Raw genomic sequence first — 18362 nt, 5'->3', positions numbered from 1 at the left:
ACATTTACATGATTTAAAACAGCGTTAACTGTTAAAAATGTTAACTGAAATAAAATAATAAATTAATATTATTTCAGCTATTTGCCGAAGCATCATTTCCCATTTTTTAGTTTAACTTAAACTGAAAATGTAAATAAAAGAAAGATTTAAGATTTAAGAAAGATAAAAGAGAGAACTATACATACATAGGTAAAAAGTAAAAAAAAAAATACAAATACACAACAAAATTACTAAATCTACGATTAAAATTTAAATATAAAAATGTATTTCATAATATTAAAAGCTATAATAGCAAATCAGTGATAGTAAAAACAACCGTGCTTAAAAATTGCTAGTAAATTTCTGAAATAATTTCATTATTTTAATAATTAATTAAATGTGAAATTTAGAAAGTAGTAAAATTGTATTTTCTACTAAAACGTACTCGAATAATCTTTGCTTTATTGACAATTAATTTAATTGCGTTTATCTATATCTATATATTTCTCTCTCTCTCTCTCTATATATATATATATATATACAACACCCATAACAGTAGTGATATTATCACATGCATGTCTGGTAAAATTCCCTCTTGGTGTGGTTGTCCAGGTTCGGGTCAGATCCAGCTGTGGCAGTTCCTGCTCGAGCTTCTCTCTGACAGCGCCAACGCCGGCTGCATCACCTGGGAGGGAACCAACGGAGAGTTCAAGATGACGGACCCCGACGAAGTGGCGCGTCGCTGGGGGGAGCGCAAGAGTAAACCCAACATGAACTACGACAAACTCAGCCGAGCCCTGCGCTACTACTACGACAAGAACATCATGACCAAAGTGCACGGCAAGCGTTACGCCTACAAGTTTGACTTCCACGGCATCGCTCAGGCCTTGCAGCCCCATCCCACCGAGACCACCATGTACAAGTACCCCACCGACCTGCCCTACGTGCCCAGCTACCACGCTCACCAGCAGAAGGTCAACTTCGTTTCGCCCCATCCTCCGTCCATGCCCGTCACGTCCTCCAATTTCTTCGGGCCCACCACCCCGTACTGGAGCTCTCCGACAGGTGGGATTTATCCCAATCCCGGCATGCCACGTCATACCAATTCTCACCTAGGCAGTTACTACTAAAGCCCCTCACCTCTCACCCGCTCCCGAATGCCAAAACTTGAACTGCACTCGGAGTGAAGACAAACAAGGAAGCTGGAAAGGGAGGGATTTGGCCGAAGCGTTTGTACAAGGAAGCAGAAGTTGAAAGACAGAGAAGGTAAAGACAAAATGGACCAAAAGTGGCTGATCCTCTTCAAAATGGAGTACTACTTATTCAAAGGACTTGGGTTGGTGTTTGTTTTGGAGAGTTTGCGCATGTTTCCCGTGCCTTTCCACACCCGAAAGCTGCACCGATGGGCCAGAGTCCCTTTCGACCAAATAAAGACCACCTCTATTATGTATAAGTCGTCGAACGATCGACCGACCGAAAAAACCAATCACTGTAAACTCACCCTGTGTGTTAATGCAATTGTGAACCGAGTGTTTATATTTTTGGACCTAGTCCCTGCTTCCCTTTTGGATTTTATCTAAACCCAACTTGGTTACATGAATTTATCTTTTTGTAAGTTGTGACTGAAACTCTCTTTTCTAAAGCAAATCTGGCAACTGGAACAAATATTGGCATTCAGCCGCCATTTATCCTCCTCGCCGGAGGACGTGGCGCCTGATTGTTTTTTAGGAGCTTCTCAGGCTAGCTGGCTCAAGCTAAACTCACTTACTCATCTTTAGCACTCCTCTATGCTGATGAAGAAGACGGTGTTGATGTGAAATGGATCGAAACCTGCTTTACATTTCTGATGTCCCCGTGTGAATCTCACTGCCTTCTCAGTGAAAATCCACTCGTTTTCATCTCAAAACAGCCAAAGTGTTAAACTCACATGAGATTTGTTTGCATTCCTATATGTCTTAAAAGTCCTGACTAGATTCTTGGATCGCTGAATGTGGGCATCATGCAAAGTACCTCTTTGAAAGAAAAGAAAACGAAATAACAGTTAAAACAGCAGCACAAGACGTTGAAACCAGAGATTCGCGAACGCTGTGCGTTTGTCAGACCTATTTGCTAGTATTTCTTTTTTTTTTTTGATCAAAGGTCAACTAGGCATTAAAAGCATCTTACTGTATAAATTATGCAGAGCTATTTTCATATGTGACAGTGTTAAGAATCATACGTTAATACGAGTTGACCTCGGTCAAAATGCAAACTTTTTTTATCAGTTACTGAAGGTAGTTTGAACTACGTAGGTGTTTTGTATCTGTACATATGGGCAATAAGTTTATGAATGTTCTCTTGTATTTTTCAGAAAATGCATTTTCTAAAGTTCTTGGTGTGCTGCCATGACAATAAGAAAGTTATTTTGATATGTAGTTAATATTTTTATTCACTAGAAGCAAATGCCTTACCAAAACATGCTTGGAGACAATCCGAAGTGCCATAATAAACCCTCAATGCCAAATCGTATTACTGGCAAACGTATGTGCCTAAAAAAAAAAAGTGTTCAGACAGTGTTAGTTTCACACAAGCGTTTCCTCTTGTGTATTGTGTAGCATTAAGACAAAAGATGATCGGAAATTCCCAACTGTTCATCACTCTCAGATATGAAGGAATTGTGCTATTTTATATATGCAAGTATTTGGATATTAAATTTATTGCTATATAAATATATATATATGAAATATTGCAATTAATCTTTTTTTTTGTTAATTTTGTTGTTTCTGCAATTTATTAAGTATTACCTTTTGTAAAAGGGTCTGTTGAATAGGTAAAATGTGACAAAATAAATGTTTTTACATTAAAAATCTCTCCATATAACTTTGTGTGTGTCATTTGACCAATGCATCAGTTGAAATAAAAAAATAGGGTATTATTTAAGGTGATTTTAAGGTGACGTAGTTACACATTACTACATGTGCTTACCATAGTAATAACAGTAAATTATGCATAATTACAAATAACTAACCCCAAACCAAACACTAACCGTAACTCTACAGTAAGTACATACTTATTCAAATAAGTACTGAGTAATTTAATTTAGTACAATGAAACTACGTCACCTTAAAATAAAATGTAACCAAATATAGTGATATTTTGATTGAATTTGTCAAAAGGGTGATGTTCTAAACCGCTGAACTAAACATGTACTGGCTTACACTGAATTTATATGATCACATGAATAATAGTCATATTTTTCTCAACCGTATTTAATCAAATATTAAATCACCCTTGCAAACGGACCAATAGGAAAATCTGTGTCTGACTGCTGTTCATGAATCAATCTTAAGGTCTAGACCACATGATATTTCATCTAATCCAGTACTGAGTGATCATAAACCATCATGAGCACATCTGGTGACCATGATTGCACATTAAATCTGCTGAGTATTAATGATTTTTATTAGAAAATTACGTGAGGAACACGTGAGAAGGCCCACATACGCACATAGCCGACTCACCTGTGTTCCAGCATCCCTCCGTGACCCCGAATCCTTACTCTCGTTTGGTTCCTATCCCAGCCAGGGATTCGAGGGAAGTACTCTGGGTCCGGACCAAATTCCTCCCCTCGGAGAGCATGCCAAATACTTATACTCTATTACTCTATCTGATGTAATATCAGTGCTAAAGGATTGCACACACATATGGATAGTCTAAGGTAAGATATATTAATTCTAAGTGTTTGGCAGTGAACGCTCTTCAGGGTATTATCTTCATCCCACATCTAATATATTTTAAAGGCTCTTTATTATTTGATGTGTCATGTAGTGAGTCAGTGGGCCACAGCTTCAGACAACAGAGATCTATCACGCACCACCCTTTCTTACGCACAACACTACATGCTTATGCTTTATGAGCTATACAAATTTCCAAGTACTCATCGCTGCTTAGGGCAAAGCTGTGACACGACTGCTTTGTTTGGCTGTGTTTGACGCACATCAGGGCACTGTTATCTAGGAGCCTGGGACTGAGAATGGATATCATGTTGATCCAGCACTGTGGATTCAAAAGACCAAGAGTCGTCAACCATAGCTTTGTCTTGTACGCCCCCATGTGGTTAGTTTTAGCAGAAAAATGTAGATTGGTTTTAATGACATTTGAATGAATTAACACACCAACTCCAATTAATATTAATTTTTTTTATTATAAAAAATATATATATTTACAAAGTACAAATGGCATTTACAAATTCAATAATACAATATTAACAATATCTATTAATTTACAAAGGAACACACCATCCCAGAGTGATTCAGAGCATACATGCATCTGCTGGTTAATTGGTATTTGAAATCAGTTCATCTTAAGACTTTTATACACAGAGAGGAATAATAAAAGTCAATCTCGTATTAATGAACTTGCAGTTAATACTCTCATTCCCGAGACTGACCCTGTAACAGAAACATTCACACTTTTATATTTTGGATATTGTCAGAACAAAGATACAAAAATATTGTTTGCTTGATGCGGTTTTGAATGCCAGTCGCTCTAAAAATAAGCAATAAAATAATCATAAAAGAAATGGACTGCAATTACTCTTGTCAAGACATCATTTTGCAGTTTTTCTTCAAATAAGGGGTATGTCAAGAGATAAAAACACTCGTCTTGCTTCTTGTCCTCGCTATGAGAGACAAAAATCTTTTGTGTCCAGTGCCTCTTGTATAGTGCAAGATGCTGACCTCGCAATGTTGCTCTGTGCAATACATACAGTACAAGTCAGTCAAACAGTTTTACATTTTGGTGCTGCTGGGCGGCTCAATTTCAATGACCTCAAAGCCCTGGTTATCGATGCCGTTTATGGAGTGGTGATGGTGTCCTGCCTCATTGTGGTAGCAGTAGGCGCAATGAGCCGTCGGTACGGGCACCATTTTGGTGAAGTTGGAAAAGTCCACCCGGTATTTTCCCTCTTTGCTGCGGGAAATGATAGGGAGAAAGTCGTATCCCCACATGATCTCCTGTGGGATGTATGAAGTCCTGACCTGGCAGGAGGAGCTGGTGGACTCGGCCGTGCCGTCGAAAAACACCACGAGCTCGAACTCCTGCTGATGCAGAGTGTCTACGGCCATGTCGAAGAACGGGCTGGTTTTATCGATGACGTGGTAGAGCGTTAAAGGGCAGACGAAAAACAGGTTGTCCTTGCCGGCGTCCACCATGAAGTCGATGTTGACCTGGTCCATGATGATGGTCTCACCTTCAGGGGTGATCGTGGTCCTCAACAGCTTGCCGTAGACCTGACTGCCGATCATCAGGGTCTTGCGCAGGTTGGCCACGCGGATCTGGAGGCAAAGAGTGCCTTTTTTAGGGCAGATAACTGCGGATTCGCTGAACGTTATGGTCTTGGCTCTCTTCTTTGGGAGGGCGATTTTTGTCATAACCACACCGCACCAGAAGCAGTTGATTATGGCACCCATAAGACTCTGAATTATAATCAGAGCCACGGCTCCTGTGCAGGCGTTGGTCACGTACAGATTGCCATAGCCGATGGTGGTTTGGGTCTCCAGCGAGAAGAGGAAAGCGTAAGTCAGGTCGGTCACACTATAGACGCATGGCGTGTGGTTACTGGCTGGATTCTGCCAAGTTAGATCACCGTTGTCTCTGGCGATCCAGTACCAGATGAGGCCGAAGATGAACCAGCTGAGGGTGAAGGACGCCACGAAGTGCAAGATGACGAAGCGCCATCGGGTTTCAACGAAGGTGGTCCATATGTCGAGCACATAGGCGAAGCGGTTTCTGTGCATCACGTTGCCAAACTCGATGTTGCAGCGGCCATCTTTGGTCACCAGGCGATATTTGCGAACCCTCCGCTCCGACATGTACTCTTTCAACACCTCTCTCACGGAGCGAGTCATTTTCAGGATCTGTCTGGGAAGAGAATCAAGCGATATTTGTTACTAGAATCAAACCAAGATTTGATGCAAAACAGCAGAACTGTGGCTTCATTGTGATCCTCTCCAGTCTTTCTGTTGCTACAGCGTTTCAAAGAGGACAGAGAACGTGTTGTCCAACAGACTGGAGTATTTAGGGATAAACACTTGCTATTGTTATGCATGAGATAAGATGTCCCAATCCGTCCACATACTGTACACACACACACACACACACACACCGTCCAGATACTGTACTGTATACATGCATGTGAATACCTGAGGTGATTTCATATTTTGCAAACAGTAAAGAATTGTTTTTAATCTGGGCCATTTCAAATAACATTCCCAAGAACACCTTTCAGTTGCATTGTTATTATCAGCTGATGCTCTTTTTGCATTTTGTGATTTTTTTTTTTTCTCCAGGACATTAAGGCCTGGTTTCACAAACAGATCTTAGGTTAAGCCAGGATTAGGTTTTAGTTCAATTAGGACATTTAAGTTGCTTTTATAAACGTGCCATAGAAGAAAATCAAGCAATACTGATGTGCATCTTGAGATAAAACAATGGCACTGACATATTTTAAGATATTTCAATGCAAGTTGCGTTCAGTTAAAACACCTCAAACATGTATGTTAGTCTTTAGTCCAGGCTTAAGCCTTGTCTTTGAAACCGGGGGTATTAGAGTTCATTTGAAACTAGCTATAATTTCCCAGGCTGTGCTTAGTGCAAGAAGCAAAGCATGAGTGAGCGTGTTCTCATTAATTAGCCGAAAGCCAATCTCTGAACTCTATGCAGAATGAAATCAACACTGCTGAAGTGTTTTGAGTTCATAACATAGTAATTTGTAAGGAACCGCTCGGAAATAAGTCTTAATTGATTATCTGCTACTGTAATCATAGTTTCATTTAAGTGTTCATTTCAGCAGCCTATGTTTAGGTACGTTTTTCCAAAGTCACTTTTTTCCATTGAATGCTGTTTAAAAGGCACACTTGCAAACCGGTGTTCGAAGATCCTCTTAAAATATGAGCACAATTAAAAAAAGATGAACTATGCATACAAGTGCAAATTAGTTGAATAAATAAGCGAATCCAAGCACTCAAGCAAGAATTTTGTCTCACACCTGACTGTGTTTCGCCGCAGGCTTTGATTCACGATCATTTTACTCCCCTTGACACATTCTGAATGTTTCTTTGTACTTAATTACAACAAAAGCGTTGATAAACGCAGGCGTCGCATGGCAGCGTGTTCAGGGCAGTTAGCTACGGGTAATCTCCGCTTATCTGTCGTTTATGAGCGACTGAGTGCTGCTCGGTTTGCTCCAGATCCATTTGTTCCATCTCCGGAGTGTGCTTAATGTTTAATGCAGAGTCTATTAGAATACACATCAACTCTGTGCCGAAGCTCAATTACAGCACAGAATAGCAAGTGTTCAGCCCAGCCAGAGGAACCCGCAGTTCCCGTCCACCACCAATCATCTGCTGTGCAGATTTATGAATTTAATGTTCCCAAAATACCATGAGGAATATCGGAGCTGATGACTGAACCAGACCGCACATCAGATGAGCAGAGATGTACATTACAGACCAGACACACGTACTGGAAGAAAAATGTTCAGCTTACCTAGAGAAGTCTGACCAGGTGCGAATCACAAACTTCTTCAGTCACTCAGCGCCTCTCTTGCTTGTTGTCCTCTCTTTTAAATGTGAGCTAAAGCAGGAAATTGGAAATGAACATGTGTGTTACTCATTAATAAGCTGTGTCCCTCCTCAACTGTTTCACACTCCGCTACTCTCTCTTTCTCTTTCTTTCCAGCCAGGTGTCTGTGACAACTCATGCCCAACTCTTCCCTTTTCTAGACTTCCCTCCTACTCACACAGTCATCCATGTTTATGTATACACAAGTCGACGAGTGTATACACACAGATGCTTTACACAAGGGAAGCATGAGGGGGGAACTTACTTTCGCATACTCGAGACCGAAGTACGCATCAACACACGTACACACTCCCTCACGCTTGATCGAGACGCCCTGATACCCCTACAAAATCACTACTTTTTGCTTTACCATAAATATTCATCAGCAGCGATGGTCATGTTTAATTAAGCGATGCATGCAGTGATAAATCAGGATTCTGGGAATGTTTCAGGTCACCAGTCGGCTGCAAATCATAAAGGTCACAGGTCACGCTTTGCTGCAACTAAAGAGGATTTGATTTCGGGGATATATAGATGAATATCTGATGTGTGTATTTGCATTTTTGTACATTTGGATAGACACCAAAAGAGTGAAACTTACAAAACCATTATGAGGGACTCTCATTTGTTAGCAAATGATGTTGAAATGGGTTTTTTTTATGTGCATTTTAGTGTCTATCTGAACATGCAAAACTATATGTGCGCTAGAAACACCCTTTACTTGTGAATTTTGACAAATATTAATCCCGTTTGTATTGAACATCGGATCTGATTCAAAGTCTAGAACAAATAATAATCATTCCATTCGAGTTTAATCAAGTCTCTCGGATATTCAGAATCACACTCTTTCGTCTAGCAGAGCAAATCTGATCCGAAATGTGATTCTCTGATCTTTTGTTCTTTGGACAGAGAGTAAAACATGACAGTGGTTTCAACCTGAGAACTCAAAGCATTTCCACAGAGACTGAAGTCTGCTGACATTGATACTGTCCTTTGACATTGAAATGAGAGACTGATGGTGAAATCGCTTCCTAGAAGTCTTCACTTGTTGTTTAATACAATCAAATCATACGATTAAGAGTGACATATTGTATTATGTTATACAAAAGTTAGTTCCTGCACTTAAATCTGATTCTAAATTGAATATCGCCCTTTCACGCCTACCTTGTTTGGTCCGGATTTTCGGACTTTTCAGCTTGATCCGAATCAAAAACAATGCTTTCTTATTGTGGGAATGAAAGATAGTCTTGATATATACTTGCATTTCTTTTTCAAGAACCAAAAACAGAGGTTGGGTTTTATTGTACTTACATTTATGTATATGGAATTTAGCAAAAAAAATAAAAAAAAAAATAAAAATATAATATAGTATTCTTTCCTTTTATTTGAGGGGATTATTATGAAAACCAAATATAACGTTTTCTAAACACAAAGAAAAAGTGGGGTCAATTCTTATGAGCATTTCAGCCAATATATTGCAAAAAGAACAGTTCAGATCATTATAATTTTTAACTTTAACAAGAACATTATTTACTGGGTACCTGTGTAAGATTTTGAAACTTATTTCCTTTATTTTATTTACCAATAAATATTTGTTTGGTAAAGTCCAGATGGTCTTCCATAACAAACCTTCAACCAGTCTATTCCAACAACACAAACAATACAGTTTGGCCTGCAATTACTTTTTGAAGTAATGAACGAATAGTTGTATTAACATTGAAGACTCCGGGGGCAAAACAAATGTTTCCAATTGCAGTATCAAATAAATCAAAGGAAGAAAGGGGCGCAATACTGGTTTGGGTATTAGCTCTGAATAATGCCAAGACCCCTGAGGGAATCGCATCCATGACAATAGAAAGTTACCCGCCGAAATCGACAACTCTCTGACGTCAGATACACGTCCGTTTACAAACCAATCAATGTCAAGATGCAGCCCACATAGATGATGACGACAGGACGCAAGCACGTCATGTAACGTTCGCATAATTGCAATGTGAAACCAAACCAAAACTTACCGAATGTATAAAATGCATCAAAACGTGAACTTTGGTTCGGACCTTCAGGTGTGAAAAGACACGCGAAAGTTGTTCCTCCATTGTTTGTAGCTAAATAGACAAAATAACTTGCAATATTGTTTTTAAAATGTAAGTTTTATAAGAAATGAAAATATGAAATGTTTTTTAAATTTATGTTACAATAATATTAGACTCACAATTGTGATTAACAGTGATATTCAGTTAAAACTAAATATTAAAGATAGTTCACCCAAAAATTCCATCATCTAACGAATTTCGAAGAATGTTTTGGTGACCATTGACTTTCATGGTAGATATATATAAAAAATTTATTTCTCAAAGTACCTCTTTTGTGTACCACACACAAGAATAAAGAAAAGCCATACAGGATTGGAAAGACACGGTAAGCCATGCCTTTAATCATAAAACTAGCAAAGAACGATATTCAAAGCAATGCAAAAATGCTTTGATTACTATAATGTGAGTTTCCATATATCATCACAGCTCATTTCATGATTGGATTTCAAATTGGCCTTGTGTTTTCTAGTTAACTGAATCCATTTAAAGCAATGGTTATTTAGATTTCAGAGAGCCTCCAGCATAAACACAGATACATGTTTCTGAAGTATTACCACACTTCTGGTTGTTTTTACATCAGAATTCTGTCTCGTTACAAGGATTACTTTGGGAAGAACTGGGAGAATTTTCCCTTCCGGCAGTGACCAAATGACAAAATATTATTTAGCCTAAAAGATAATTCATTGGATGTTCACAGCTGTTGTTTAAATCATTATTCTGGAGTGTGTTTCCCGTATAATGACGTAACCCGCTGCTTAGTACGATACATCGCTGTAAGAAATCAAATAGCTGGTCACGACCGCTTCACGAAACCGTATTCTCCTGTCAGTCATTCGGCTATAATCTTCATTCAGTTCAATACCTTTGTGAGCTTTGACATGCCGAAGACCAAATTTACCTCAGCAAAGCTTTCAATGGAAAATCCATAATAAACTTTTCAATAATACCAAACCACAACATGTTGCCTTAGGCCGCCATTCAAGATCACTGATCCAAGAAAGACGTTTTTCCACACGGACTTTTCTGCTGAACTTATTGGTGTAAACAGCAACAGCTGAAGAAAGTTTCAAATCCATTTTTATACAACAATACGCATATTTAGAAAATGCTGAGTTTCTATGGCCTGGATGTTTAACTTCACAAATTATTTTGAAATGCATTTCTTTTCATGCATGAATATTGCCATCAGGACTGAGCAGAACACGTTTTCATGAAAACCTCCCAGCTTATAAAATGTTACCAATAAGCACTGAAAGGACTGTAAACTCTAAACTGACTTTTTGAACTTTTCCCTCATTGGAATAATTCACAGAAGCATTGCCCTCTGAGTCGAGGTGGCAAAGTAAAGTTTCTCTTCACCCTTCTGTGCTCATAATGATATAATCACCTGTGCCAGGTGGCTGAGGGGGTATTTCACTATTGAAGTGTGAACGTTAATGACCAACTTAGTTCCATTGAACGACTCGAGTGAGTCACACGCTCCAGGCGACGCTCCCACTCATATTTTCTTCTTTTGTTGCCTGTTTTTTTTTTTTTTTTTACTCCTAAATAGTTATTGTAGCTTTTCGAGCCGTCCGGTGGATAATTTGAGCGCTCGGTCGGTGGTCGAAAATGAGAGCCAGAAGTCATAAGCATTATTTGTTAAACTAAAATCTATTTAATAAGTTTTTTATTAAAAATTTTAATAATATGTTTTGTATATCATTTACTTCAAGTCCTGGAAATCATTATCATTCATGGCCAATGCATCATTCGTTGTAAAGTCATGGTTTCTATTGGTACATGGTTCGCTCTAATACCGGCAAAAACCTGAATTACTCCATAAAACCAACCTTGACCTGACATGGGGATCCAAGGAAACAAGTCATGCCTTTAACTGTCATTGAATGATAATGCCTTCATTTATTCTGGTGTTTTGCTAGTGGACTTAAAGGGATAGTTCACCCAAAAATTCAAATGGTTTACGGGTGACTAAATTATAGGATAATTAAATGTTTTGGTGAACTATCCCTTTAAACAAATGACTGTTTAAAATGCAGTTGTGCCAAATTAAAGTTGATTGTTCTCCACTGCTACAGTATTGTGTCGTGAAGGGCCTTTAGCTGTGGGGTGGAAAGGGTGGGAGGAATCATGCATGAGTCAAACTTTGTGTCATCAAGAACTCATTTCATACCGAACACACTTCCAGATTTAAGAATTGATCCATCCTGGACTATGCTGTGGACCAACAAATTGTTTCACTACATAACACTGACAGATTTAGGAGACACATTTATCTAAAGCAACGTTCAAGGTGTACATTTCATCAGTTCATGCCTTTCCGGGGAATCGAACCCATGACTTTGTCTTTGTCAGCAGCATTTATCAATGTTTGAGCTTCAGATCCAGAGAAAATGAACATCAAATGTGTGATTGTGCATAAATATTTTTGTGTGAATTTGTAGAGAAAACCTAATGTATTTTCACAAATGTCTTAATAAAACATGCACACAGCTTTGAAACTTAGTCTCTTTTACAATTTAATTGATAAAAAAATGATTCAGATTAATTTGGAGCAGCACTCGTTAGATTTGTTTATTTAAAAATATATGTAGTTTGATGATGTTTGTTTTTGTGCCCAATAATTATTATTTTTTAACTGAAGATATTTCATTTTAAATAACAATGCAGTTCTTTTGTTAGAATAGCTTGTAATGCATTCGCTTGAGTTTAGCTGAACTACTTTAAATTGCTTTTTGTCCCGACTTAGTTTTACCAAATCTGGCATTTCATCTGTGGATAGAAAAATTAGAGGTAAAAACTGCAACTCACCTTCCTTTAGTGTGGAGAAAACAGACCTCAGTCAGTCAACACAGGGTCCACTGGCACTTCCTTATTATACATTGCGCTGATTCTGCATTTCAAACCTCTTTTTATATTAATACTCAGTTTCTGAGAGTACAAAGAGTTCATAAAATAGATACATAGTACTTTATAATGTGCCAGAACCTGTTCAGATCCGTGGTTGGCTTGATAAACTACAGCAGTCAGAGCTGGTGTCTGGCCAGCAGAAAGCTGTCAGTATAAGCAAGGCCAAGGACGCTTGGCAAACACTGGCTGTATATTTGCCAACAGCTCCTTGTTTAATTCAAGAAAGGAAAGCATCTGAGAAAAAGACGGATTTTCTGCTCTATGTCTTGCATGAAACATCACCTCTTAAGAATATTTATGGCACCTGCAAATGGAACCATTGCAATTCCGGTACTTTCTGAAAGGTGTCACTGCTGAGCAAACACACACGACTGATGCTGGCTATTGTTCTCATGAATAATCAGCTTCAAGACTTCAGAGTTGCACATGAAACCTCAGTCCTGAATGTAACTGTAATATCTGGATTCTCTGCTGAACACACCGCTAATGCGACAAACTAATCCTCTCTTCTGATAACATGACAAGCGTTCACGTTATACTCTCTTATGTGGGCGCTGAACAGCACTTCAGGCTAAAATGAAACAGTCCAGTGTGATTTATTATCAAACTCAGCTCAGAGGGGGAGTAAAGCGCACTGGATTATTGAACACTATAGTCTGACAATATTCATTAGTAATGTTGTCACCTACAGTAAAGTGAAGAAAATATCTTAAAGTGATATAGTTTAACCAAAAATGAGAACTCTGTCATCATTTACTCGGCCTGTATGAATTAACAGTTTTGGTGACCATTGACTTCCGTTGTATAGACAGAAAAAAAAGTTGTCAAAATATAATCTTCCACATTACATATATATGTTTGATTCATGCTCCACGGAAGAAAGAAACTTTGGTTTGGAACGACGTGAGTTTATTTTTGTTATCTAAAACTAAAACCATTAAAAAAACAAAAAAACATTTTCATTATATTAACTGGTCTCATTCCATTTTCGTTACAAGCTGTTCACACATTGGTTATAAAAAAAAAAAAAAGTGATGAATACATTAAAATGATTACCCCCTTCAAGCTGAAGTAGGCAACTAAAATAATAATAAATAAATAAATAAATAATACTAAAATAATAAATAATAATAATGTCAAAACAGAAAACAAAATTACTAAAAAATTATAATTAAAATGAAAAATATAAGTAAAAAATATAATCAAAATATTAACAAAAACTATAACAGCATAAAACAGCACTATAGGGTGAGCAAATCATGACTGGATATTCATTTTTGGGGTGAATTATCCTTTTAAAGCCTGACATGGTTCACAAAAGGCATTCAGCGTCAATATAATTGTCCTTGTTTTAAGTAATAGTCTCTGAACAAAGCAAAATACAGAGAATAAAGTGTTTTCTGTATGATAGAACATTTCCATGTTTAGTAAAATGTAGTATTATACAGAGGAAGATGGCAATGCGTATTTATATGCAAAATTATTCATGAAGTTCCTAGTTGTAATTATGATTTGAAGGGATGTTCAGGTGCAACTTTAAAGTTTGCAACTGATAATTATGATATTCTGACAGCATGGAAGCAGCATTAGCCTCCTCGATATAGGACTGTTGGGAACATACTGAAAGCACCAGTGATGCACTAGAGATAATCCTGTGTTTAACAATGTTTGTTTTTACAGAAAAGCAAATGAATAGCAAACCAGTTGAAATGGTAGAGAAATGATGATTACATAAACACTGAAAACTAGCTCAATGCAAAAGACGTCTGCAGTGAACACATCACAAAATTTCAAGGGCATGTTGTAACATAAAATATGACGCATATTTTCGTACTGACGAAGACAAAAATTGGTTGAAAAAAAAAACACCCAAACCACAAAGTTGTGTTATCACATCAACTATGATGCACATTTCCCTGTTAAGAGAATAAAAGAGATCAAATATGCCATGTCATTCTGGTGACAATAACACTTGCTTCACACGGACAACAAATGTAACCGAGCCTCAAAGACTGTGGCATTTGCAAATGAACTGTAACACAAGAGATCATAAAAAAAATTATAATAATAAGTATTCATCCCTATAAGTCAGGGAACTATAGAACCACCTTGGGATGCAATTACAGCTGCAGTTTTTGGGGGTATCATGTCAGTTTTAAACATCTGAATCATGCATTTTGTACTCATTCCTCTTGGCAAAACTGCTATTTAATTAAAGTTGCTCAAGAAATAAATTGTCCAAGCTCTGCCAGTTCACATATAGGGACCGTTAGTGAATGCTAGTTTTTAAGTCTTGCCATCAGATTGAGGTCTGGCTTTCGACATATGCTTGTTGGTTTTAAGTAGCTTTAGAAGCATCATGCATGTATTAGGGACCGTTCACACAACATCGTTTCAAAGTAAAAACTGAAAACTTTTTATGTGTTTGGTTTTACACAACAACAGCGTTTTAGCGGCTTGAAAACGCGAACATTTGAAAACAGGTTTCAAAGTGCAAGTATTCGAAACCGCTGCCGTTATCTTCTCCCCGTAAATTACAAAAACATGAATATGTGAGAATGGTTTCATCATGCATAAGCGTATTACGTGTTCAGTTTATAGGCAGCAGAATACAGCGGTTTTAGCCGGTTTCGGATCTGTGTGAACGGGAATAGCTTTGACGGAGGAAGGATTTTGAAGGATTTCTGTTTTTAGTACATCATTGTCATGTAAACATACCCTAAATGTCATTGTCCTGACATTGTAACTTCCACACCAGTCTCAAGTCTTCTGCAGACTGACAGGTGTTCTCAAGAATTGGCCATTTGCCTTCATCCATCTTGCCCTCAGTGACTATCCTGTTTGAGTGTGGGAATAAAGTGTTTTATGCATTTGGGAAATGCTTTTATCTAAAGTAACTTTCTGAACATTGCATTCAAATTAGATATTTATAATTTCATGTACGCCTTAATATTATTAATTCATCATTGACATTAGGATACATATCAAAAACTTTTAAGCTGGCTGTTTATTAAACCTCTTGATCCTGGAGAATTAGTTCATTACACACTGATATTGAATCTTCCTTTTCTGTCAAAAATACTAGAAAAGGCAGTATCCGCACAACTGTGTTCCTTCTTAGAAAGAAATGGTATCGGCGAGGATTTCCCATCAGGATTCAGACCGTATCGTAGTATCACAGCTCTCATTAGAGTCACAAATGATTTGGTCTTATCATCCGATCGAGGTTGTATCTCTCTATTAGTGTTCCTGGATCTTAGTGCTTTAACCCTCTGGGGTCTGAGGTGTTTTTGGGGCCCTTGAGATGTTCTGACATGCCCTGACATTTATGCTTTTTACAGTTGCTTATAAACATATTAATGGCAAAGGTGTAATTACACTCTATTTATCACAAATGATATTATCACTACCATTATATGTGAGCAACATGTATGTAAATGTTTGTATTTTTGAGAGAATAATGTTTATGCATGGTTATTGAAAAAACAAAAAAAATATGTTTCTGAAATAAGGCCACAAAACACAAACTAAATATGTGTCCACTAGACTTTTGACTAATGGATGTTGTCACATAGAGTTTTTGCTTCAAAATGATGTGAAAATCATCCTACCTAATCACTCATATAAAACAATACATTGATTTAAATTTTGTAACACACTTTTTGTTTAGAAAGGTTATATGCGTGGGGGCGTGAATGATCATGAATAATGATGTGATTCACACCTGAAGGTGATGATACACAGGGCAACTTTTTGAGCAATATTGCTGGGCAATGTTGCCGTCAACGGGCAACCAGACGAGACACAGGGCCCACGACAGATCTAAATTATCCAGATGGAAATATGGATTTATTTCCCATTTTCAATGGGAAAGTGCCGAAGTAACAATCGCTCGGCAACATTGCCCAGCAACATTGCTCAAAAAGTTGCCCTGTGTATCATCACCTTGAGAAGACAATGACCCGCATAATGAGCTGCATTATGAGCCTTTCGGTCAGGTATGTCACTGAGATGGAACTACTAGAAAGAATGCGAGGACAAAAGAAATATATATATATATATTGAATGCCTTCTCGACATGACAGCCATCAGCACAGATCCTCAGCACAGAACACAAGAAGCACACACGTCCTCTGCACACATCGTCTCCACACCAGCGTGATGAATCCGATGTTCAAGCAGAAGGAACTGGACGAAATATGTTGAATGCTACCGATCCACAATCTGTCTTGTGATGCAGCCTGAATCATAATCACAGCATGTCCGTTCGTTGGCCAGAGGAGAACTGGCCCTCAACTGAGTCTGGTTTCTCCCAAGGTTTTTGTTCTCTATTTCTGTCACTGATAGAGTTTGGGATCTTTGCCACTGTCGCCTCTGGCTTGCTTAGTTAGAGACACTTAATATTCAGCAATATTACTGACACCATTGTATGAGAACTGGACTGAGATGGACAATGACATCCCTGTTTTCTACAGAATTGCTTTATGTTATTGATGTACTTGATGTACACAGTTATTGAACTGAAATGAATAAACACTGAACTGATTTCAAGTGAATGATGACTTTACTATTGTATATTGTTTTTAGAGCTGCTTTACAGCAGAATTGAATTCTATTTGCATCATTGAATCTTTATTTTCCAGTTTATCACTGTAAAGCTGCTTTGAAACAATCTGTAGTGTATAGAAATAAAGGTGACTTGACTATTCCATTCAAAACCATGACTTCACCATCACTTTTTTTTTTAAATGAACAAAGAAAGATGTAAATGCCTTTGTTAGTTGGTACTGTACCTTACAATGTCAATAGGAAAATGAACTTTGTATTTGATGTTATAACATTCCCCAGGGCCGGTTTATTTATTTATTTTTCCCCTTCGTGCACTTCAATAGGAAAATATGCATCATAGTTTATGTCAAACATTTGAAATCCTTTCCTCAAGGGTGTTTGCCTGCAGACTATTTTTAGTGATGTATTATTTTTGTGTTTATTTTAATCGCCATAAATTTTTTCTTCTGAAGTATTGTTTTTATATCTGTTTGCCATGGAATGAAAAAATACTTTTGATGTCAGTGTAATGACTTGTTGCACAATTTATTTATAGTTTTTCTTTGCAATAACGTACCAGTGAATCATTTAAAATAAGACCAGGAAAGTGCATTAAGTAAATAGGGTCAATTTGAATGCAATATGTTCTCTTTGAATTCATGTGTTGTCAAATGGCATTATTCGATTTAATGTTAATGTTACAATTAACTGTTTCATATTAAAAGAGAGAAGTGACAAAAATGAGAAAAAAAAGAAAAGAAAAAAAAACCTGACAAATAACACTCAATTGCTGCACTAGATCTAATAAGACGTGGCCAAAGTAAAATTAAACACGTTTTTAACAATTTAGTAGGTCTATATAAATGTGTTTCATTGTGTTCCTGTGATGGCTGAATTTTCAGCAGCCAAAAGAAGAAAAAAAACTTCAAAAAACTTTCTCATCCCAAACTTTTGAACAGTAGTGTAGTGTAGAGATGTCTCACAACCTCATGATAAATTGATTTCTTTGCAAACCTACAGTTGCTCAACTTGAGGTAAATCCAATCAACTTTTAGGACCATATGAAGGACCTTTAGAAATGTTCCAGAATCACCAGTGATGCACTGGGGGACAATCTGTGCTGTTTTTATCCCACAGCAAAAAAAACTTCAGAAAGAAAATGGTAAATATTGCAATAAACAGTGCTGCAAATGACCGCTGACAAAAACACTAAACAATAGGGTTTGAAGG

The 18362-nt window shown here is 37.5% G+C and overlaps 2 protein-coding genes across 5 annotated transcripts in view; one reads left to right on the top strand and one right to left on the bottom strand.

Moving 5' to 3' along the window:
* The window catches only part of fli1 (Fli-1 proto-oncogene, ETS transcription factor), a 33553-nt gene extending 30715 nt beyond the window's left edge, over positions 1 to 2838 (top strand). For all 3 annotated transcript variants that reach the window (XM_082182241.1, XM_082182242.1, XM_082182243.1), the window contains one exon: positions 592 to 2838. In XM_082182241.1, the coding sequence (XP_082038367.1) occupies positions 592 to 1109 (518 nt within the window). In that variant the 3' untranslated portion in view covers positions 1110 to 2838. The remainder of the gene's footprint in view (positions 1 to 591) is intronic.
* On the bottom strand, positions 2095 to 7712 carry LOC309507828 (ATP-sensitive inward rectifier potassium channel 1-like). 2 transcript variants are annotated; one of them, XM_082182270.1, is made up of 2 exons: positions 7507 to 7712; positions 2095 to 5880 (listed from the first exon to the last, which is right to left on the bottom strand). In XM_082182270.1, exon 2 carries the CDS (start codon positions 5865 to 5867, stop codon positions 4749 to 4751), a length of 1119 nt encoding a protein of 372 aa, XP_082038396.1. In that variant the 5' UTR covers positions 5868 to 5880; positions 7507 to 7712; the 3' UTR covers positions 2095 to 4748. The 2 variants fall into 2 exon arrangements, with proteins under 2 accessions (XP_082038396.1, XP_082038397.1); XM_082182271.1 differs by having other exon boundaries at positions 2095 to 5876.
* Positions 7713 to 18362: the final 10650 nt, after the last annotated feature.

This window comes from Leuciscus leuciscus (assembly GCF_965113295.1).
Source record: "Leuciscus leuciscus genome assembly, chromosome: 10".
Lineage (NCBI taxonomy): Eukaryota > Metazoa > Chordata > Actinopteri > Cypriniformes > Leuciscidae > Leuciscus > Leuciscus leuciscus.
Note: the sequence above shows the minus strand (reverse complement) of the source record. Positions and strands in the feature narration are given on the sequence as shown.

Coding starts and splice junctions, on each gene's coding strand:
- LOC309507828 (XM_082182270.1), bottom strand. CDS start 5,867: ATGACTCGCTCCGTGAGAGAGGTGTTGAAAGAGTACATGTCGGAGCGG.